Here is a 23,079-nt window from a genome sequence, read left to right as displayed (position 1 = left end):
CTTCATGCCAGGGACATTCCATAGGATTTTTCAGGAAAGAATGGATGAGTACAGATTAAATCCATGCAGGGTCATCAACGTGGCTGTGCCACACAATAATAAAGCTGCTCTCCTTCCTGCTCTCTCCCCCTCAATTATCCACCAACAATTAACTTGGAGGGTGCAAACAGCCAATGCAGAGACACCTCCAGCAGTTCTTAACCTTCAATTTTAACCTGATTTTTGCTTGCTGTTGACCTAATTATGTGTCAGGATCTAAAGGAAAAAGACTTTGTTGGAGGATTTGGGTCTTTCTTTATATTTTATTTTAAGCAGTGTGTGCCTTACGGTGCCCCAGCCTTACCCTACTGTGATGGTAGTGAGATCCCACTCCAGTGCCAGATGGTGATCCAGGGGAAGGAACTGGGGAGGAATTTGGTGAAGAGTGAAGATTCCCTGTTATCAAAATTCTAATGTCATTGTCCATGTCATCTGGGAATGGGAGGTCAAACATATCATCTGAAAAGGAAAAGAAAGGACAGTTATTTCCAATCTGCTGTATTCTTTTCTCCATTGAATTTTTATAATTTATTACCTTTCCCTTTAATTTATTATCATTTCCATTTTTCTTTTACATACTCCCAAGATAGATGAAAGCAGAGATAAAGACTTTACTGTTTAATCCCCCTTAGAACCCTTGACTGCAACCACACAGACATGAAAGGGAGCGTTGGCAGGCAGACATTGGGATAATGAATTTTAGCAGTGGCCACAGAGTGAAGAGAATTCCCGCTCCATAAAATCCAGACCAACTCTTGTAACAGAACAACTGACACTTCCGTGCAGCTAGTCACAGTCCCCTTAAAAAACACCTGGAATCATCACACACCGCTCCATGTGCTGCTCCTCAGGCTCCCAGAGCTGCACACCAGCTCCAGCCCCTGGGAACAGCCCTGGCAGCTCCAGGGAAAACTGCCCCCAAAATCCGTGAGGGCAGCAAGGCCCTGCTCACAGCAAGGGACTCGTGATCCTTGCAGACGCTGCACCAGGATCCCCAAAAACACAGCCTTCACACCCCACTTCTATCTCAGGAGTTCCACACAGCTCGTTAGCATAATTGTCTGGATTAATTTGGCTTGTGTTAATATGTGGGGACGGCTAAAGATACAGGGAAGATGTGTTTGCCTTGTGCATTCCATTACTCATCATCTGCACACAGGTTACAATACCCTTAGTATGTTATGGGAGGGAAAATAAGGCACCATCAACACAGAGACAAAAATTACAGCATCACAATATGGTTTAGAGGGGCTCTTCTTATCCAGATTTCTCAGCAGGCAAAGAAATACAAGTGCATAATGACATTTAAAGTACATTTTAGTGGGTAGACAGGACAGTGGGAGCTGTCTGAATTAACTGCATTAATTAGAACTGCAACCAAATTTATACTAAAACACGAAGCCCTAAATAGAAGTCATGCATACTACATATAATAAATAACAGTTTCTCCTGAAAAAGATGAATTTACTCCATATAAAATGGAAAAATATGTGTGTCTTGAACTAATTTCACCTGAAACCCCAGTATCAAAACAGGTAGGTGGTTGTTTTCCTTCATCTCCCAAAGAGAACCTCTGGATTGCCAGAGCAATGCTTTAACTGAAGTTTATTAACTTGTGTCCTACAGCCTCAGTAAACAAACCAGAGCTAATATCATGCTCTGCTTGGCCCCCAGAGCAGAAATGAGCTGGCTAATGGCATAGGAAGCAGCTTAATCATTAAGCAGAGCAGAGTTAAGAAAATTAAATTTAACACCATTTTGGAAAAGGCTATTCTTGTACCTGACTCTAATTAACATCTGCAGCACCAACGGGCAGGTTAATGCAGGTTAATGTTTGTCGTGCTCGGGAGGGATCCCGGTGCCTCCTGGGACAGGGATTGAGAGGGGCAGCTTCACTTCAGAGGCCCTGGGACATTCCAGGAGGGACAGATCAAAGCCTTAAAAGCAGTAGCCTGCCTTCCTCTTAACCCAACTGCCCTCCTCATTAATACAGCCACTGTACGTGTTTGCAGCTACTCTTGGCTTTAATTGCTTTGCACTCATTTAAAGGATTTGGGACAAAGCAGGAAAATGCTTATTTGGATACAAAGCATTAACCAGAGCCTTGCTGACTCAAACTGCAGGTTCAGTGTAAAAGCACTCTGGGAGCACCAGGAAATCTCAGGTTGGGATATTTTCCCTACTCAACCACAAGTGCCTCCCTCCTGTCAGCTCTGCACACAACAGGGCACAAAGTGAAGCACGACTGGAAAACAGCGGCTGGCCTGAGCAAGTCACAAGACAAAGAACGTGCTGGTCTGTGCCCCTTGGTGCACTGTCCCTTTGGGAATCAACTGGTGTGACTCTGAAAACTCAGGGAAAGCAGGGAGTCTCCTGTGCAGCTAAAGCCCTGCATGGTTCCCTCGCTGGGGTGGTGTGGGGTCTGTGCAGAACCGGCCCCCTCGGGAGTTTATTCCTGCCCAGCTCAGCTCTGCTCCTGCCCTGGAAGGCCCCAGGGGATTTCCCCTCACTCACCGTTGGTGGGGCTGAAGCCATCCTCGTTGGGGTAATTTGCAGGTGCCACCTGGATGGTGGCAGAGGTGGGGAACACCAGGATGTGAGTGCAGGACGCGTCCTGGGGCGTGTTGAGCTGGGACGACTGCAGGTTCAGCGCCGTGCTGCGCCCGAACACCGAGCCCATCGTCACCGCGTCTGTGGGGACAGGCACAATGGCACAGGGGGGCACTGCACCCCCTCCCAAACACAGGAGCTGTGTCCAGGGACACCTCTGCCCACCCACCTGCTCTGCAAACTCACACACAGCTGAAGGGCCCTGTCTTCAAAAGATTACACTGCTCTAAGAGCTTGACATGAAGATCACCAGCCCCACCTCTCCTGTCATTCTGCTGCCCCCTAATCAAATATTTACTTGTTAAATGAGCAAGTTAAATTGATTTTTCACACACATCTCCGTAAAATTATAAAATACACCCCACTTTGGTCGATATGAACACAAACACAAAAATAAAGCCACACAACAATAAAGCCTCTCTCTCCTCCTCTACTCAATTATCCACCAACAATTAACTTGGAAGGTGCAAATAGTCAATGCAGAGACATCTTCTTTGGCAGTATTTAACAAGCACCCTCAATTTTAACCTAATTTTTGCTTGCTGTTGACCTAATTATGTGTCAGGATCTAAAGGAAAAAAATCTGTTGAAGGATTTGGGTCTTTCTTTGTGTTTTACTGTGATATTGAAAAAGCCTCATTTGCCATCTGTTTTCTCACATTACAAAATCTCTGCTTTGAAAATATTCAACATGATAAGTAATTTTCAAGCTCAATTAATTCTGCCCTGTATTAGTCTTTTCTTTCTAAAGTTAAAAAAACCCAGAGTGATTTGTAAGGATATGTTAAGGATGTGTCACCACATACATTAGAATGTGCCTAGGTAAAACAACAAAGGCAACCTCAGCATTAAGTTTTACTTCAACTTAAGCCCATGGACTGCTGCTTGTAAGTGAACTCTCTCAATAACTTCAACATGTGATGAGGCAAGTGAGAAGGCAAGTGGGCTTATTCCCATTTCCACAGGCTCCTGCTCATTCCCACTGCAGCCTCCTCCATGCACAAGGGTGCCCATGCACCACTTCCAGCCCATGGGAACGGGGCTGCCTGAGCCCACGGCCTCCCCAGGGAACAGATCAGCACTTTGGCAGCGGCCCACAGTCACCTCCCCTCAGGAGAGTCCTGTCCCCACATAGCATCTCTCCATGGTATTCTGGAGAACTCTGCTGGCTCAACCTATTTTCTGCCACATGTAGCCATGCTAGTCAAGTCTTTCACAGAAATCCCAAGATTATTGTGCCTAAGTGTGAAATGTGATAAAAGAACAGTTCTGCTGGCATTGCCATCGTTGGCTGAAACATACCTGGCATCACCACGAATGATCCCTGTGGCTCCATGGCAACGAGGCAGGCACTGAGGATGGAGGGGGAATCCGCTGCGGAGATGCCGCACATGCGGCAAACCTCCTTGAGCTGTTTGCTGATTGTCTGCAGGGAGCACTCCCCGAGCAGGATGCTCCAGTCTGCAAGGGAAAAGCACCGTGGGAGGACAGAGCTGATGCAGAGCCAGCACTCGCCTGGAGACAGCAAAACATTCCCAACACTTGGACTTCCCTAATCCCAAACTCTCCAGGACTGACTCCCATGCACAGGAGGGGTCTGGCCCTGCAAACTGGGTGCTCAAGGAGCTCCTGTGGAATGTTTTATTCCATGGCAGTCTGTTGGTTCTCCTTTGTTCAATACACTTTTTTCCAAGACATTTTTGTTTAGTGATGTTTAAGTTGAGGAATCATAACTGAATCCTGTCGCTTCCTGAGTCAGGATAACTTTGTTCAGAACTTTTTCTAACGTGATAAAGCCCCCAACCTCTCTTGGAAAGACAGTGTGCAAATCCTGCACAACACAAGGGAGTAGCATCAGACCCAGGGCACAAACAAGGAAAGGTTCATGGAAACCACTACAGGAATTCAGTGCCAGGGTAGGACTGCAGCCAGCTCTCCTGTAATCCATGCTGCCATGGCCCAGGAAATTCCAGTTTGGAGGATCCTGGTGATTCCTCTGCTAGGTACTTTACACTCAGATCCATTTGGTCAAGTGGGTATCAGTGTCAAGACAATGATGAGGGCAAAGGGAGAGAAAGGGCTTCAGCAGCTCTGGTGTTCATTCTAAACTCCTAAGAGCCCTGCCTGGATATCTGGCTTCCCACCCACATTTGCCCTCACTAAACTGGCAAAATAAACAACAGTCTATCCTGTCTGTGATAGAATTTGGCACACCTTATTCACCTTTTGTAAGGTCATGGTTCTGGGAAGCAGAGATGGGACTTGGGAAGATTAAGCCAAATTCACCCCATCTAATGCCCCTGTGTGATGGCAGAGTGCACCCTCAGCAAGTCTGCAGGTGATGCACAACTGAGAGGAATGGCTGAGTCCCCATCCCTGGAAGTGTTCAAAAGCTGTGTGGATGTGGCATTTGGGGACATGGATCAGTGGTGGCCTCAGCAGTGCCAGGGAAGAGTTGGACTTCATGAGCTCAGAGGGCTTTTCCAACCTAAACTATTCTGTGGTTATGTGATTATCCCGCTCAGTTTTTTAGTTTGAAAGGTGTGAGCTCAGGTCTGAGCTGTCCTGCCTTGCACCCCAGGTCGCTGTCCCACTGCCACCCTGGGAGTGGCAGCCCCGAGGAGTGCACACCTTTCAGCTCCCCGTGGCCCAGCCGGCCCAGGCGCCCGATGACGACTCTCCAGGGCAGGGACGTCATCTGGACAATGCCGATGCACCACTCCCACAGCTTCTGCAGCCCGATCTTCCGCGCAGACAGCTTGCTCCTCCGTGACCTGCAGGGGACGGAATTAAAAGCAAGAGTGAGAGCACAATCAAGGACAAGATTCAGTTTTCTGTTCTCTCTAATTATGTCACTGTTTACCCTGTACAGAGTTCTGAGCAGTCCTTAACTTACCTTGTACTACTACTAACAAGAAAAACTACGTGTCTGCTTCCAGGACTGTTACTGCAGTCCCATCAAACTGCTGAGCAACACACCAGGTGCCCCTCAAGGTAAGATTTGTAAGTGAAACAGTTGTAAAACAAACTGTAAAACAAGTGTAACTCACTTTTCCCTGTGCAGATCTGAAAATCTAAAACTGGAATGTTCACACCGTAACAGCAGCATGATCTCCTGAGCAGGGAAGGGATGGAAGGGATGTGCAAGGAGCTGGTGGGGGGTGGCTGCAGACATGGACCCACGGGAGGAGCCGGGGCAGTACCTGCTGGGCAGGTCGATGTTGACAATGCAGGTCTCCAGCAGCTCCCCGTGCAGGTCGGTGCAGGACGCCAGGAGCCAGCGCTGGTCATGGGACAGGCAGTACCCCACAAAGAGCACGTTGTATTTCTGACTGGCCTCCCCAAACGTCTCTCCCAGCTCCGTCTGCTTGTCTTTGATGGGGGCCAGGATGAAAGGAGGTGAGTACAGCTGGATTGGGCTGGGCCTCTGCAACAGAGTCAGCACAGCCATCAGCAGATAGATCAGAAACTACTGAACACAAGGAACACACACACACTGGCAGCGAGCACACAGACAGGCAAGCTTGAAACAATGAGCAAATTCAAAACATCCCTAGTCAGGAGGGAGACTGGGAAAAGGGAGCTTATAGACAATTCACTGCTGCCAGGTAAAGCTGATGCACTTCAAACCTTAAGATTTCTTTTTATGTACAAGTAACCCGGGGTATGAAAGCAAGTCTTTGGACCAGTCTCTGACACAGGCAGGAGTTTAAAGCCCCTCAGCTGTCAGATCCTCCTGTCCCTTAATCATCTTTAGGCACTTGGCTGGATTTGCTCCAGTGCATCTGAGTTTCTCATTCTGAGGAGCCCAGAAGGGAGGAGGACAAGCACCTCCCTGGCTGTGCTGTGGCACCTTCCCAAGGCAGCCCAACTGCTGCTCCTTGGGAGCGTCCGTCCTGTCCAGCAGGACCTCCAGGTCACCTTCTGCAAAGCTGCTGCCACATGGGCACCCCAAACCCATCTGTGCCTTGGAACTCCTCCCTGGAGAACACACAGGAGGGGCCTCACCAGACATGTTCCATAATTAAAAAATGGTCAGGGTATTTTCTTAATTCTTCAGCAAAGTTTGGCAGTCTGCAGTGCAGACTGAGAGCAAATGTGCAAAATGCAATAAACGGAGATTAATTAAATGCAGTAAGTAAATGCCAAAAAGTTTGGCTTTGCAAGTAGGTTTTTAAACCCTCTTGAGCAGCTCTTTATGCCAAGGTAAGTGTTTAAGTGTTTCATTGGTCCATTAGATCTAAATAAAATATTCATAGTTATCTTTCAAAGAATGCAAAACACTCATAGAAAGTAGGATGGATTATCCTTCCTTTGAAATCCCTGAAATTCCAGAATCAGGGCTTTAATATTTACAGTTTAAAATAGATAAAAGATAAGCCCATCGAAGAGGGGGATTTCTCCATTTCCTCAGGGTATTAATATAACATCTGCAATTAGACACAGGAACTTATTTCATATATATGCATATATATGTGAATAGAAATAAAGGTTGGGTTTAAACTCTGGTTGGAGCACTATAGACTGAAACCACAAAATTACTCAGAATCCAAACTAACGATGTTCATTTTCTCCTCTTTCACATTTTAACCTTTTACTTTATGACTCAAAACCAGAAGCTTAAAATGTTTTGAAAGCAAGTTAGCCTAATGTTTTTGTTACTATTTTCTATTCCATTTTAGCTTGCCTTTTCCCTTTATATCATCAATGTCTTCTATACCTTGAAAAAAAAACCAAACCAACAAGTATTTTCTTTACTCTTTGATATTTGAGGAAAGTGGTTGCAGTTTATGAACAGGCTTTGATTTTCTTGCCACCAATACCAACCTCAGGATTTTTGAGGGTCATCTCAATGCTGGCAGCTGGCCCAAAGCCTGTGAGGGACTTGATGTGGATCTGTGTGGGCAGGGGCCTCCTGCACTGGCAGTACACAGAGAATGCCAGAGACTTCAAGTGCTGAATGTAGAAAACCTGTTCATCCTTCATTGTCTGCAGCATGTACTGGCAAGGCACAATCTGTGGAATTCAGACACACAATAAAACAGGGCTGAGAGGCTTCCAGGAGCTGCTCATTAATATCCAACCAATCCACACAGTCATTAATCACTGAACACCCAGCACACTTTGGGATGCTCCACAAATCACATCTCAGGTCCCTTGGCAGGAGTGGCTGCAGCAGGCAGGGACTGCATTCTCTGGGACAAAACTTCCATCATAATGAGAGTGAATTTCAATCCATAAAACCCAGACACCTGTATTCAAACACCCTGAATTTTTTAGAAGTGTTTTTCTGGGCAACATCTTCACTTGCAGGTGGCCTGAAGGCCGTGTTCAGACAGGTTCAGCTCCATGGCTCATGATCAGGGTTGGGAATTGTTTTCTGTCCTTGTGGGAATTGGCACTGCAGTGTCATCCTTACAGAGGGGTGTAGGGGGCACAATTAAGATTCTGTTACAATGATCTGTGTGGTTGTTTCCCCTTTTCAATTTAGTTTCTAGTGGAAGCTCAGCAGCCTCAGCTGCTGCTCAGGTTCAATTACTTCAGAAAGTCATGGGAAGCAGCCCACAAGGATTCAAAGATTCAACCAGCAAGAACCACAACTACAGGGAGATTTACCTGGGAGATGGGTTTGGGGGTTAAGACCCAACTACACAACAAGAGCAGGAAGGAGAAATGGTACAACACTCCTTCAGAAGGAAACAAAGCATGAAAAAACCCCTGGTTTTCAGATCAAACCTATTTTAAAATTAGAATTAAATCCCTGTAACCTCTCTGTTTTCATCTACTGGCTTTATTGTACAAGTCCCAGTCGTGGCTGTTAAAGTGTCTTTCCTTTTACAGCGAGATCTTTGGAGCAGAAGCTGTCAGTATAAAACAGTTACATTGTAGCCAACACTACAAGGCCCAAACAGATTCTTTCAACAAATATTTTCAGTAGTAATAAAAGTTAAGTGTCACAAAACTTTTAGTACTTTACAGTTCTTGCTTGAACCTTGAGAACCTTGGCAGCACATTCTGCTTACTAAATGTGCCTGTGTGTTTTTAAAAGCCAGCTTTACCCAAGGATTTCAGAAGCTGAGCCTTCCCCATCTGTACAGGAATGGCAATAAAGCTGCAGACATTTGGGTTTGATTTATTTTGAAGTAACTGCATGTTGTGTGTGCTGTGGTACAGCTGTGAACTGGAACTGGATCATGTTTCCCTCGACTCAGAGAAAATTGCTGTTTTGACTGCAACTGGCAAAATGTATTTTGAGGAACAAACGGTGAATGTGGAACCAAACAGCACAGGGAAGAAGGGTCAGTGTGCTACAGCCTCAGCTCCAATGGCAGAGGTCACACAGTTCCTGTGTTTCAGACACCGTGGTATCAGTGGCTGTTTGGTTTCAGTGGCTCCAGGTCTGGATCCATCAGTTGCCTGCAGCCTACCACAATATGAAGTTGTGGTTCCGATTTTCAGTTCACCCCCAAGCCTGAAATATTCTGGTGAAAGTTTCCCCCATCCTTTCAGGGGACAGTGAGGTCAAAACTATCAAAAACAACAGTCTTCCATGCCCAACTTAAGACACCTACAAGAACTTCCAATTTCTTTTTATTTTTAACTAATTTGAAATACCTTTAAACCCAAGTGAGCAGACATGGATAAGGTGCACAGAAATCCTTCCCACACTGCTCCTGCCTGTGCCCTCTGGCCTCCCATTCCCCCACATTTATTGAGGCTCAGCCTCTGTGACAGGAGGCCTGGCAAAATGCAGCCAGCCTGGGCAAGAGGCCAAGAGCTGCCTCTGGCTGCACAAATTCAATTCCTCAGCAATTCCATAGTAAGTAACTGTTTTTATATGCCAAGTTACATGGTAAATTATTTTTAAGAAGTAGATAATAACAATACAATAGTTATATATTAAATGTCTGGCTTCACATACTTCTTTTGGATTAAAGAGTATAAATCAAGGGAATATAAACAGCAAACAACTCAACATGTAAAGTAATCAAAGGAGTAACTGGCCAGTTTTGGCAACGGCAACTCGAGTTACAACTTCATTGAAATCCCTCTCCAGGAGGCATTGAGCAGATAGGGTTGCTGGGACCACAGCACAGATTCAATGCGGGGATACTGTGGCTGCTCTAATTAATTTCCTCATCAAAACAAACACAAGGGCTTGTTTTAATATACTGACTTGTACTGTCAACAAAATAATTTGTAAATGCCACCTACATTTCATACATTGTCTCCCATTTCTCTCTTTTTGCACAGTGTCCATATCACGGGTGTGCTGTGACACAGACACTCAGTGTGAGCACACAGAGGAAGGCAGAATTACCTGGAGAATGAAAGAATTCCTCATATTCTCAGGCAAGTTGTCCAGCATTTCTGTGTAGCATCTCATGAGGCTCAGGAGCCAGAAGTTGGTGGAGGCAGACTCCTCGTCGGCAGTGTAGGTGAAGGGGTCCACCATGTAGATGACCACGGCGGGGGGGTAGGCGTTGCTGTCCGCAGCATCCGGCTCCGTGGGGATCCCGATCCGCTCCCGCTCCGACGAGCTGCGGGCAGACCACAGGGTGAGAACTGCTCCTGAGCCAGGGGAGGGAAAGCAGGGGGAATTCTCATGTTCAGGAGCAAAACTAAACCCCATGAGGACAGGCACGGAGATGAGTTGTGCTCACAGCAGCTCCTAATCCAAAATAGCTGGGGTTACCTAGGCATTAAAGGTACCAGACAGTCTAACAGCCTCTCACTGAATGCAGTCAGACCAGGTTATACCTGAAGGATATGCAAAAGTTGACTCCTTAGCTGTGTGTCTTTTCATGCAGGTATGTATCTGGGTTTTGGTGCAGTTTAGTTTGCTTTTCGGAGAGGTGGAAGGGAGAGAGCAGGAATTTAGAAGTACCAAAGCAATTCATGGAGCCTGGAGTGCTGCTCAGGCCCAGGGAAGGCTCCACTGGTAATAGAATGAGCAATTGAGAATTTCTTACTTGGTAAAATGTTCCTCCCATGCCTCAGCCAGGAGGGAGAGGCTCAACATCTGTAAGTGATCAAAGCAGCTCAGCCTCTGTCAGAAGCCCCTGCAGCTGCTCAAAGGGTGTTTTGCACAGACCAGGGAACAGATGTCTGAAGGACAAGCCCAGCTACAGCAGGATGTGGGCGTTTCCCTCTCTGTAACACACACCGGGACTATCAGCAATGTGCATTATTATGGGAGTAATGAAAAACATGCTGCCTCAGGAAGTTGCTTACATACAATGCTAAAAAACATTTTCTTAATTTTTATGTGATGGATGGCTATACATAATGAAGTCTTTAAAAAAGTTGTGCTGCCCAAATTTATTTTAAAGTACCAGGATTACAATCGTGTCTCCTGACCTCACAGTACGCCTGCTTGCAAAACAACACCTCCAATGCAAAAAAATTGGGAAAAAAAGATCCATGGCTTGCATTCTGTGTCTATTAATATTGCAGGTGTGATGGAGCAAGAGGCACTCAGCTCCATGGGGTACCTGCAAGTGCCCAGCCACAGGTGTGGCACAGGACCTGACACACCCTATGTGCTGCTGGAGCTGCAAGGACAGGGGAGGTGGAGGGGCCTAAGGCAGCCCCATACCCATGCAGCTGAATCAGGCTGGGATTCGAGTGATGAAAAAGGGGAGGGGTGTTTTTTCCAGCTCCCCGTTGTCAGTGACTGCCCTGCTCCGCTGGTACCTGCTCACTGTGCTGCACCTGTCTGTGAGTGGGGCCGCTCCTTTGAAGGGTTTCCCCAAGGCTCAGAGGCTGTCTGAGCACAGCACAGGGGATCAGCGAGCAGCACTTTAAGCCATGTGAGCGCTTCCCTTACCCTTCCTGTCCCTCTTGCTGCTGCTGTGGTAGGTTGGGGCCCGGCTCGGTGTCCGCCCCGGGGCCCGCGCTGCCCTGCGGGCGCTCGGCCGCGCCTCCCGCGGCGCTGCTGCTCTGGCCCGAGCCCGCGTTGCCGCTGAAGCCCGGCGTGGAGGAGGTGCCCATCTGGCTGGCGCCGGGCGTGGCAGAGGACGCGGACAGCTGCGGCACCGAGGAGCCCGAGGAGGAGGCGCTCCCTGCCGGAAGGCTCGTGGTGCCCGCGCTGGGCGTGGAGCTGAAGGAGCTGCCCGTGGCAGGAGCCCCGGCGGCGGCAGAGAGACACGAGGAGCCGGAGGGAGCGGGGCCCGAGCTCCCGGGAGCTGCCTGCGGCTGGCTCGGGGCCGGCGTTTGGTACTTGGGGGGCAGCAGGAGGCTGCTGTCCAGCTGCAGGGTGGCCAAGTAAGGTGCTGGAATGGCATGGAAAGAGGGATTAATGACAGTCAGAGCAAAGGAATCTGCATCAACCTGCGACTGGGATGATGTTCCCTGCACTCTTACAACATTCTAAGAGTACACAAATGCTAAGAGAATGGAATCTGCTTGAGCGATGTTTGCTTTGGAATCTTTCTCAGGGTGTCATTTTGAACTGATATGAATCAGTTGTCTTTAAAAGCAGGCCTGACTTTGCAGGGCTTTGTGGCTTTAAGCTGGTACTGAAATGTTCTGCTCTCTGGCCAACGTGTGTGGCAATAACAGCATTGTACAGTGCTCAGCTCTGCAGTCTGTGACAGGTTATCTGTCAGGCTGGAAACCTTAGAGTCGTTTATATCTGAGCGACAATCATGGCAAACTTTAATGCAGTTATTTCTGCTGTGAGATACCACAGCGCTAAATGAGTATTTATTATTTATTTGCTCCCCGAGGTGGTGTCAATCACCAGTGGGGAAGTTTCCAATGCTGCCCCTGCCAGACGCCTGAGGTGTGAACTGAGCAGCCCAGCTCCTCACCTGGCTGTGCTCATGCTGCCTCTTTCTGCGGGGAAGCCTGAGGTACTTCAGCAGTGTTGGAATAATTTCTCAGCTTTCCTGTGCCTCATGCTAAGATCCCCATTCTCAGTCACATACAATATATGTTGGGAGGAAACAGCCATGTCTGTCCCCAGCTGAAATCAGGTGACTGCAGGGACTCAGCCAGGAGGGTTAGCTGATCCTACCCCAGGAGATGTCACACCCTTCTGCACCCTCAGGTTCTACAGCCCCTCACAAACAAGAGCTCTTCACGTTGGTGTAATACAGAACAGGGCAGGGTGCCCTAACAAAACCAACCAGACCAATCTGTTACAAGTGTCACTGCTTCAAGGGGGAAATAGGCCAGCATGAGGTCCGGAGAAAGTGCCTTCATGTGGTTCCAAGGATCCACACACAGCAGACTGAGGCCCCAGGCACCAAGGACACCAGCACCTTCTCCTCTGCCCGTGTTAACTCAGTGCCTTTGCAGAGTCCCAATGACCTCTGCTCTCCTATAAATACACCTTTCCACTGGAGGCCACCGTGACACAGCTCTGTCACACAGGTGTGAGGAGATGTGTCAGCAGCAATAAACCAGATCCATGGACACCTTCACTCTTGCATTGAACACCTGCCCCATCCCAGGAAGTATTTGGGGCCAGATTGCAGAGGACTTGGAGCAACTGGTCTGGTGGAAGGCATCCCATGGGATAGAACAGGATGAGTTTAATGGTCCCTTCCAACCAGACCAGACTGTCACTCCGTGATCTTTGTGATACACAAGCACCTTATACCAAACTGACTTTTCTAAAAAGATAAGAATTTGAATCTCTGACACAATCCCTAGAGTGACGAACAACACAACTTGCTGAGGTAGGCAAATTTAACACGGAAGAATTAAAGATAAAACCTTGTAGCCAGTCCGCAGGGCCGTGGGGTGTCACTCACCGAGGTGATGGCGGCAGACCTGCGCGTAGAGCTTGAGCCTGGAATGATTGTCACAGTCCTCGGAGCCCCAGGGCTGGCTGAACCACTCGCTCACCAGCTCGTCCGTCAGCTTCTGCGCCACGCTCTTGCCCACCCGCATGATCCCGTCCCGCAGCACTTTGCAGATGGGCTTGTGCTGCCCAAGTCTGCACATCTGCCAGGGAGGGAAGGACAAACGCCCGTAAGGAGATGCCAACCCCCTCGGGAAGTTACAGACTGCTCTGTGGCCTAAGCTCCCCATTCTCAGCACACAGCTAGGGACTTCTCAATAAATATCTTAAAAAAAGGGTTACATTTATCTGTTGGCTTGAACTGCACTCACAGCAAAAATAAAGTTACAAAGCACTCTGACATGTTGGGGAGTACATGCTAAAGAAATAAATGTTTTTATCCCCAGCCTTGCAACTGTGAGAAAGCAACAGCTTCTTCAATGTGCTCCTTGCTCTTTAGGCGTGGGTTGGGCCATCACTGGAGGCTGCAGCTCTGTTAATGCCACTGCTGCCTCCTCTGTGAAATGAATGTGTGCTGGAAGAGCAGACAGCAACAACACAACAAAACACTCAGAGAATCCCAGTGTCACTCAGACAGCATTCCTGGACTCTGAAAGTGCAGAAAGCCCTCAAAATAAAAAAAAACCTTCTTCAAATAGTTGTTACTTTAAACCCCATGGATTTCTCCCTGTGGACATGCACTGGAGCAGCAATGACACTTAAGAAGCAATAATTCAGTGTGGTCCCTCTTTCCAACCTCGTATACAGCACTCAAGTCCCTGAAGAAAGTTTTGGCTCCGTCGAGCAAGGCCTCATTTTCCGGACACACCACGATGTAGGCGACATCCCGATGGCCCCCGTAGGGGTCCAGCAGGAGCCTCTCCCAGAAGGGCAGGGAGAAGGGAGAGATTGTCAGGAAGTCCTTGTCATAGCCCACCAGCAGCGTCGGGATCGGGAGAGGCTCAGGAGACTCCTCAGAGCCTTCGCAGGAGAAAGAACAAATAAAGAAAAAATGTTAAAATATCTGGTTTAACTGCAGTGCATCTCTGATAGCTCATGAAGTGGGTTCTTTTACAGGAATATTGGAAATCACTCATCCCTTGCTGCTCTGAGTGTCCTACAGGTTATCATGGAGTGGAAATGGTTATCAAGGGTGTGCCATGCCTGATAAACCATGTGCTCCCAGCCTTTCTTCTTGGAAAAGATATTTAATAAAAGAGAGGGGAGATTTATATTGTACTTAAGGAATGTCATATAATCAAAGTTGTTGGCCAAAGTGGAGGGAGCTGATCCAAGCACCACTTAAACTTTCCTAGAAAGCTGCAATAAAACATCTCCCAGTGTACTCCAAGCTCATGTACTGCCCTTCGCAAGGCTTCATCTCCTGGTTTTCCTTTGTCATATCCATAACCACAGCCCAGGAGTTCCTGTTCAATCACAGCTAATAACAGGAAAAGACAAAATCTGACCCTACAGCTCTTCATCCACCTCCACCTGGTTGTGCAAAATTCCTGATGCACAGAGAAATTAATTCCCAGGTATATAATACTATACTAAGTTATTATAATTCTAAAAATTGCCTCCTGCCCCTCTCCATAGGATGTGCTCCATGCACTGCTGTCCCCACAGAGAGGATTATTATTATCCAGTATAACAGGGTGTCTCCCAGATCCTGCCTCAGTGGAAGAAAAACTGCTGAAAATGTCAAGCTAAAATATACCCACTAGTTCCTGCAGAATATATTTCATTTTTATTAAAAAGTCAGCATCCAGTAAAATTCACTGACTTTCCATCAAAGGTTCTGCTCTGCACTCTATGGGAATCTTGGTGCTATTCTCTGGTAACAATTGGCAAATCCTAACTCTTCAAATTACAAATGCTGGAAAAATTATTAGAAGTGCTCCTGGTGGGGCACAACAGCTTTAGACAGGAACTGCAGTTAGCCCCAGTTGTCCCAGCCCCAAGGCAAGCAGCAATATATCAAATACCAACAGAGAGCAAAGCGTGGTGGAGCTGTAGGAAAAACATTAAACCAGACTGCACTGGTTAAGCCTGAAATAAACTGCAAGCAAGAAATGCAGACTGAAATGTCCGTCGTTATTCTGCAAACCTGCACAGACAAAACCTGGTTTGTTATTTTGCATTTTACAAAGTGGCGGAAGTGCCACTTACAGCCAGGAGATACTGAAACTAAAACTTCTCCTTAAGGCTACAGGAACCTGTAGGAGAAGCATTCCCAGTTCTTCTGGATTTGCAGAGCTCACACAGGCCCTGTTCCCATTATGGCTGATTTCAGCAGCTCCCTCTGCTCCCATTGTGTTACATCAGCTTGTTTGGTTTGAGCCAGTCCCCGCTCCCTTCAGGCTGGGGGGCTGAGCCTCACCCAGAGTTTCTGCTGCCTGTAAATGTGCATCACCTGGAGGGGTAAAACCTTCACCAAGGTGTCACAAAGGCCTTTTGAGACACTTTAAAGCCCTGTGAAGAGCCCTCCCCATGACCCCAAGCTGTTTGAACAGCCCCTTCCCAACATTCCCAGGAGAAAGTGCCCATTCCTAGGAAGCTGCACTCTAACGTGGCACAGAGCCAGTGTAGGTACCATAGGTGCCCCGTCCTGCCATCTTGTGGAACTGCTGCCAGGTGAGTGGTCCCTGCACGTGCTGGATGTTCTCCCAGGTCCTCCCCGTCCGCTTCTTCTGGATGGCGTCCTGGAGAAAGGGCTGCAGGGAGAGCAGCATGCGCACCACGTCCTGGGAGGAGAGCATGCTGATGTCCAGCACTGCAAGGGACAAGGAGCAGCAGTCACTTCAGGGAGGGACAGCAATCCCTCAGACACAGCCACAGCTTCTGTGGATTGTTCCTTGAATTGCTCTGCACACTGCCCATGGAAGCTGGACAACTCTAATTAGCTGTGGCATTTTCAAAAACATTGCTGTTATCACAGGCCTTTACACACACATTTCACTATCACTGGTGTCCAGCTCAAGTAACAAGATGTCAGAGCATCTTCAGTATACAAACAAGTGATATTTGATCATAACTTTTTCCCTCCCATTGGTACTTTTTCCACTTCTTCCCTCTAACTCAAACAGAGCAATTCTTTTCTGCTACCTGCTTATACCCTCCTCCAAAGTAAAAAAGGACCCCTAATAATCTCCCAAATACCTGAATTTCCTTCAGATTTGTGGACTTCCACAGACTCATTCTCAATTTAGGCCACAAAGTCTGAGGATAACTAGACTATTGGTACTTTAGATGTAATTTACAAGCTTTCAGAAACCTACTTTATCTCGAACATATTTTTAGTCCTGTAATTTCCCACATAAAGATTACGTGGGTCACAACTAAACAAATGTACAGAGGTCACAAAACATGCAGTGGCAAAAGGCTCAGCTGTGCCCGTACCATTGCTGTGAGGCCAGGAATGGACAGTGGCACTTCGGACAAGGGCTTCGTCCACCTTGCCCCCCGTGGGGTTGTCCACGTACTGCCTGCCCTGCTCCAGGGCGTTGAAGCACTCCACCCAGGAGTCGTTGCTGTCCGCCTGCAGCCGGTCGTAGCTCAGGTTGACACAGGGCAGCGTCTGGCGGTTGTTGGAGGCCATGTAATCCAGGCAGCTCAGCGAGGTGAAGGGCTGCGTGTGCTGGTTCTGCAGCAGCAGCAGGAGGCTCATGGGAGGCTCCTGGCTCCTCCTGGCTCCCTCTCCCATCTGCGAGAGCAGGTTACTCTGGCAGATCATCAGTCGCCTTTCTGCAGCCTGGCCGATGTCCGAGGTCTTGCCGAAGATATCCAGCTCGTCCTCGATGAAGAGCCCGGAGTTGTAGCCCAGCTTGCGGTTCATGATGGCGCTGAAGCCGCACGTGCAGCGGTACTGATCCTCGTTGGACGAGTCGGGGATGTACAGCCCCACGTCGGCGCCCTTGATGTTCATGTTGCAGGCGCAGATGCAGCAGCTGTCGAAGTTCCTGTCCTTGAAGATGTTGAGCACGGAGTCGGAGAGGATGAGGGTCACGTACAGGCTGTGTGCCTCCGGGATGGGCTGCACCGTGCCCGGCTCCACCGAGTTGAGCGGCCGCGTGGTGGAGGGGGTGGAGGCGGGGGAGCCCTGGTCCGTGCTGTCGTACTTGACGGAGCCCTGGCCGCTGGCGGTGCCCCCGCCGCGGGGAGTCCTGGGCGTGCGCGGCGTGCGCGGCGTGGGCACAGAGAAGCGCGGCGTGGCCGGTGATGGCAGCACCCCCGCGCCGCTGTTGCTGGCGGGGGCCGCACTGTTGAGCGTCACCGGCGTGCTCATCTGCGGCGTGCTCATCTGCAGGTAGTCCTGGTCCGCCAGGCTGCCCACGCTGGGCACGTTGCTGCAGGGGAGGGACGGGAACAGACAGCCTTCGGTCAAAGCGCACTTTTAAATACAAGGAGATAGTGGAACCCGAAGGGACTCACTGAAACTGCAGTAAAGAACACTCTGCTCATAACCTTGACTCATGGTTCTCAACAGAACTCAAAGTTCTCACCATGAGCACCACTGTTTCTCATCAGTATGATAAAAGGTATCACTTCACCCTCTTAAAGACTAATCTCATGGCCTAAAACTCAAACGCTCTTGCGAACAATCTCTAGACAAATGATCAAGTTGAGATTTAGGAATGCTTGCAACCTTTTAGGGAAAAAAGAAAGAATAGTAGCTTTTATTTTAAACATGACTATCTGTGAAGAGAAAGAGATTTGTAGAGATGAAAGTATTTCAGAGAGACAGAAATCTTTATTTTAGAAAGAATCTCTTGAAATAGTTGTCACAAGTCATAGCTGTGGCTCTGATACATGGTGTCACCTTATGGACACACTCTCTATGTCTGATTCTATAAATTCAAATCCTCATTTCAGGTTACACAGTCTATGGCTCAATGGGACACGTTCCATTACAAACTCCTAGTCCAGTAAAGCTCATATTAAAAATCATATTTTTGGGTCCTCTCCATTCATGACTGGGTTTCATTACTCTGCTTTTTGTCATTTCCTGACAAATTCAAGTGACCACAGAACGGTTTGTACATTCCCATGAGATCGGTCTCCCATCTGCAAGGACTCATTTCAAGAAACAGGTAATAAGGGGCAAATCAAAGAAAAAGATCTTACTTTTCTCTTTCCACATCACTTCTAACCTGCTTACTTTTCTTGTAATGTGTTAATTACATATTAGAATGAGGAGACAGTGTAAGAAATCAATGGGTGTCTGGATAAGGAAGGAGAAACGGGATTTTTCCATGTTTGTCTGTCCTCACATTGTATTTTGTGTGTTATTGGAAAGGACTATCATTTGAATGCCCATCTATCATTAGTGACTTGAAAGGGAAAACATTGAAAACCTCTTTCCTTACCATCATTTTATTACCTTGAACTGATGTGTGTCCAGCTCAGAGCAGGAGAGGGGAAATAATGAAGCAGAGTCTGAAGGAGTTGTGGAGCTGCAGCAGAGTGAGCGCCTCAGACTAATAAGAAAAGGTGACCTAGAAACCCTGATTGGCAATCACCACTCTGTCGGAAGCCTGCAGTAATAATCCTCACTCTAATTGGATTAGATTGAAAATGAAAGGGTTTTTTCCCCCAACAAATACCTGAAATTAATAACCAGCTCAGGCCCGGTGCATCAGTTACTATTATGAAAAAACCTGAGAATTAAATTGCTCCCTAGGCACTATATCAAGGGTTTACAATTTCTTCTTTGCAGTTCTTTTGAGAACACTGAAGGACCCTTTGGGGCTGCAAAAGGACTGATTTAAAGGATTTACAGACTGATTTAAAGATACAGACTGCTTCCTCTAGAAATGAAGCAGTGCAGCAGGAGACCTTTGTACCATTACTATGCTTTTTAAGAGGTTTTATTAATTTAACGGTGCAAATCCTTGCTAGCTTTCAAAACCTCCAGCAATGAATTTTGTCCACAAACATTGCTAATTTCTGAGAACTGGGTGAGAAATCCAATTTTGAAAATGAATGTCAGTGGTTCCCTGTAGGTCACGGCACTCTCCTCTTTTGGTATCAGGAGGGGTGGGGCAGGACAGGACATCAGCAGAGCAACCTCTGCCTGACCAGCAGCTGCCCATGGCCCCACCCAGGGACACCACAGGGGCTCAGAGGAGCTCCCACAGGCCCACTCAGCATTTCCAGAGCCCTCAGAAGGGCACATGGAATCACCAGGACCAGGACAAAGCTGGAGCTCAGAGTGACATAAGGGAGCCTGGCTGGAGGCTGGACATGGAAATGGGAGGGCAGAGATCTGATGGTGATGAGTGCACTCATTTTGTTCCCCAACACTTTCTGTAGAATTACAATATTTTCCTGTATCAGAAATTGCCATTAATTCAGGCATTGCATCTTCCTGTTCTTTTAAAAGCACTGAGAGTGGTCATACACTGTAACACCCCTGACTGCCAGAGCTGGGCTCAATTCTCCTGTTATCAGAACTGTTTTGATCTCAGTCAATGACAAACCTAAAAGGTTTAAAATACATTTGCAGGTTGAAGCACTGTCAATACAAACAGCTATTTCAGTTGCCCAGCTTTAGGCATGGGCTTGACAGGCCCATTTCCTCTGTACTTACTTGTAGCCATCTCTGATGAAAGTGGCTGCAGGTGGCAATGGAAGTTGCTCAATTTTCGGAGGAACAGCCCAAGAAGGCCTGAAGATGCAGGCATCTGGAATCTTCAGAGGTAGGAGGCACTGGCTGGGCAGGATCTTCAGTGGAGCAAACAGGGAGGAGCCCACAAAAGGTTGAAATGATGGAACTTTGTGCACATATGAAAAATCCTGTAACATCCAAGCGACAACAATGTGGTCAGGTTGCTCTTTAGATATTTATTTTTAATTAAAATCTATGGTACTGTTTGAACCCTCTAAAATTACCTTTTTTCCCCCCAAATGAACTATATTTATTCCTTCTACAAGGCATTCAAGAGGAGTCCCTTCAAGGAAACTCAGCTGAGGCTCCCTGTTATCCTGAGATGCTGCACAGGCCTTTATGGCAGGCCTGACAATTGGATCAGGCTCATTTCAGACAGGCTGTGCCTGCAACACGAGTAGTGCCCGGTGAAATTTTCACACTACCTAAATTTTTAGCACCTCATTTAGGCACTTAAAACATTGATCTTTGCAAGGCTTCTGTACTGACAGTGGAGAGAGGCTGTCACAGTGTGAGGAACCCTGAGGTGCCTTGAGGCAGCCTCTCCAAATAACCCCCACTGTGGGAGTTCACATCACTTTAGCAGTAACAGTGCACACTTTGCAAATGCCAATCCTTACACAGAGTATTAAATACAAATATCTAAACAATCCAGCAAACACAGTGTTAACTATCAATGAAGTGCAGCCCAGCTGGGCTTGCAGTGACTGTCAGGATTGCTCGAAGAGAGTGATGACAAGAACTTCAGCCAGAGTTTCTAGAGCTATTCCAGCTCTTTCAGGAGAACAGAACTAGTCCTCTTGAGGCACTACTGCAAAGTAAAAATCAGTGTGAAAACAGTAACAGCAGTCTCAGTATTTAACAGCTCGTTAGAGCATTTTTTCCCTTGCACCTTGTCAAGCACTGAGGGATGAGGAATGTGTGGATTTCTGTCTCCAGCTGCGGAATGCTCAGCACAAGGAATCTACTTCCATGTTCTCAGAATGATCAGCAATGGGCTCAGTGCTTGTTTTCCCCACTGGTGTGTATGAGCAGGTGTGACACACACAGAAGCAAGTCAGCTGTGCTGTTGGAAATGTTCTCAGGCAGAATTGAAGTATTTTAATACTCCTGTAATGGCTGTGAGGGAGATTAAAATATCTGTGGTATCAATGGCGCCCTGAAATCTGCTCCTGCTCCAAAACCTTCAGCTCAACAAATTCCAAAACAGACTTCTTTTTTTTAACATGCCCAAGTTATCCTATTTTTAAACAATTTACTGCACAAGCAGAAGAGAAAAACCAGCAAAGTCTGTGGCAAGGCAAAGTCTTACAAACCTTATAAAAAACTTTTTTCAAACTCCTGTAGTGGCATAAAAACTTGTGGATGCACCAGCCCAAGATGGGCAGTGGAGACTGTCCTGGAGCACACACTGAAGGTGCCTCTTGCCAGCCTGGTCCAAGCAGGAGCTCAGCGAGGAAGGAAGGAGACCTCTGGCAGTACTAAAGCAGACCTGCCCCATGTCCTGGTGTCCAGCTGGGTTCTGCCATCAGGACAGACACTGGGAATTCCCTCCCACATCTGCAGAGCCCCTTTCCCCACAGACCTGCTGGGACAAGCTCCCTGCCAGCTCTGCCCTTGGCAGGGGAATGAGCTGGGAATTCTGGGGTCTGACTGGCCACACTGGACTGGCACCAAAACATGGGAGCACAACCCTGGAATGCTGTCCCACACGCTGTCCTGCTTCCTGCCAGGGACAGGGACTCCCTCCTCTCCCAGGGACAAAACCGAAAGCTCCTGTGGAAGAAGTCACTCTGTGGGATTTGTCACGGCCTCCCTTGCAGTCTGCCTGAGGGATGCTATTCCTGCTGGCAGGAAAATGTCCTGGCTCACAGCTGACCACATCATCTACACGGAACAAAGGCATCCATCACCTCACACACCACAAAGCCACTTCTTGTCTGTGCAGCTGCAAGAGTGTCCTGGCTCAGCAATGCAGACCCCTAAAAATCAGCCCTCAGTTAATTCCAGCATGGGCACAAAGGAGAGGCAAGGAGGTGGTGCTGAAATAAAAGGAACAGGCTGTGGCACCTGAGGGACAGGGTGGGTCTGAGGGAGAAGGATAAGGCTGCACAATCAAAGCTTGGGGACTACCAGGAAGCCAGAGTTAGAGTGGGCATCTCCATTTTTCCTCCCTGTATACAGAGCAGCTTGCTGCAGAACAATGTGCTGTGCATTTCCACACAAAAAATGCATTTTTTATTAAAGAACACCCTTCAGGCTGTATGCATGGAAATATGGTAACAGCACCTTCTGACAAAAGTGACAAAAAGCAGGCCCAGGAGTTCAGTAATGCAGGACACAAAGGCAGAATGATTTGTGCCCTGCCCTTACCCTGTGATGGAACAATGACACAACCAATGTATATCAGTGCTGATGCTGGGTCCCTCCATGGGATGCTGTGGAGAAATGGCCACACTGGGATGTCACAAGAGTCCCCAGCTACTGAGACACTACAGGACTCAAGAGAGGAGGAACTAGGTGACATTACCTGACCTGTGTTATACAGAAAGTCAGATAAGAATGGTCCCATCTGGCCTTAAAACTTGTGAAGTAACATCAGCTGAAGAAGAAACAGAGCAAGTTCAACCCCTGGACTTTCTCAGAGAGTTTCAACCCTAACTAAAAAAGGAACATTTCAGAGAGATAAAGGCAGCCTTTTTATGTGCATCACTTTATCCCACTGTGTGCCAGCCTGGCACCAGGGAGGAGGGCACAGCAAAGGTGCCACAGAGAAATTATCTAAAGAAATGCATCATTTAACAGCTACTTAGCCACAAGTGTGGTGTTTTTCCATACAGGTACATTCTTTCTGTTAGGCACAGGGCTCATTTCACACACAATACTGTTTGTTTGCTGAGAACACCCAGAACCATTACAAACATAAAATTACAAAATGCCTGCAGTTGAAATTAGGGAAACAATTAAG

At 47.7% G+C, this 23,079-nt stretch overlaps 1 protein-coding gene across 1 annotated transcript in view; it reads right to left on the bottom strand.

Annotated features, from left to right (window-relative positions):
* The window catches only part of MED13L (mediator complex subunit 13L), a 167,707-nt gene that overhangs the window by 5,979 nt on the left and 138,649 nt on the right, over nucleotides 1-23,079 (bottom strand). Inside the window, exons 16-28 of the mRNA XM_063415529.1 lie at nucleotides 20,034-20,239; nucleotides 16,844-17,790; nucleotides 16,038-16,217; nucleotides 14,199-14,422; nucleotides 13,413-13,605; nucleotides 11,480-11,924; nucleotides 9,971-10,190; nucleotides 7,477-7,665; nucleotides 5,853-6,076; nucleotides 5,281-5,423; nucleotides 3,952-4,110; nucleotides 2,554-2,730; nucleotides 344-498 (exon numbers count right to left, since the gene is read on the bottom strand). Of these exons, the coding sequence (XP_063271599.1) occupies nucleotides 344-498; nucleotides 2,554-2,730; nucleotides 3,952-4,110; nucleotides 5,281-5,423; nucleotides 5,853-6,076; nucleotides 7,477-7,665; nucleotides 9,971-10,190; nucleotides 11,480-11,924; nucleotides 13,413-13,605; nucleotides 14,199-14,422; nucleotides 16,038-16,217; nucleotides 16,844-17,790; nucleotides 20,034-20,239 (3,462 nt within the window). The remainder of the gene's footprint in view (nucleotides 1-343; nucleotides 499-2,553; nucleotides 2,731-3,951; nucleotides 4,111-5,280; nucleotides 5,424-5,852; nucleotides 6,077-7,476; nucleotides 7,666-9,970; nucleotides 10,191-11,479; nucleotides 11,925-13,412; nucleotides 13,606-14,198; nucleotides 14,423-16,037; nucleotides 16,218-16,843; nucleotides 17,791-20,033; nucleotides 20,240-23,079) is intronic.

Source organism: Prinia subflava, chromosome 19 (assembly GCF_021018805.1).
Source record: "Prinia subflava isolate CZ2003 ecotype Zambia chromosome 19, Cam_Psub_1.2, whole genome shotgun sequence".
Lineage (NCBI taxonomy): Eukaryota > Metazoa > Chordata > Aves > Passeriformes > Cisticolidae > Prinia > Prinia subflava.
Note: the sequence above shows the minus strand (reverse complement) of the source record. Positions and strands in the feature narration are given on the sequence as shown.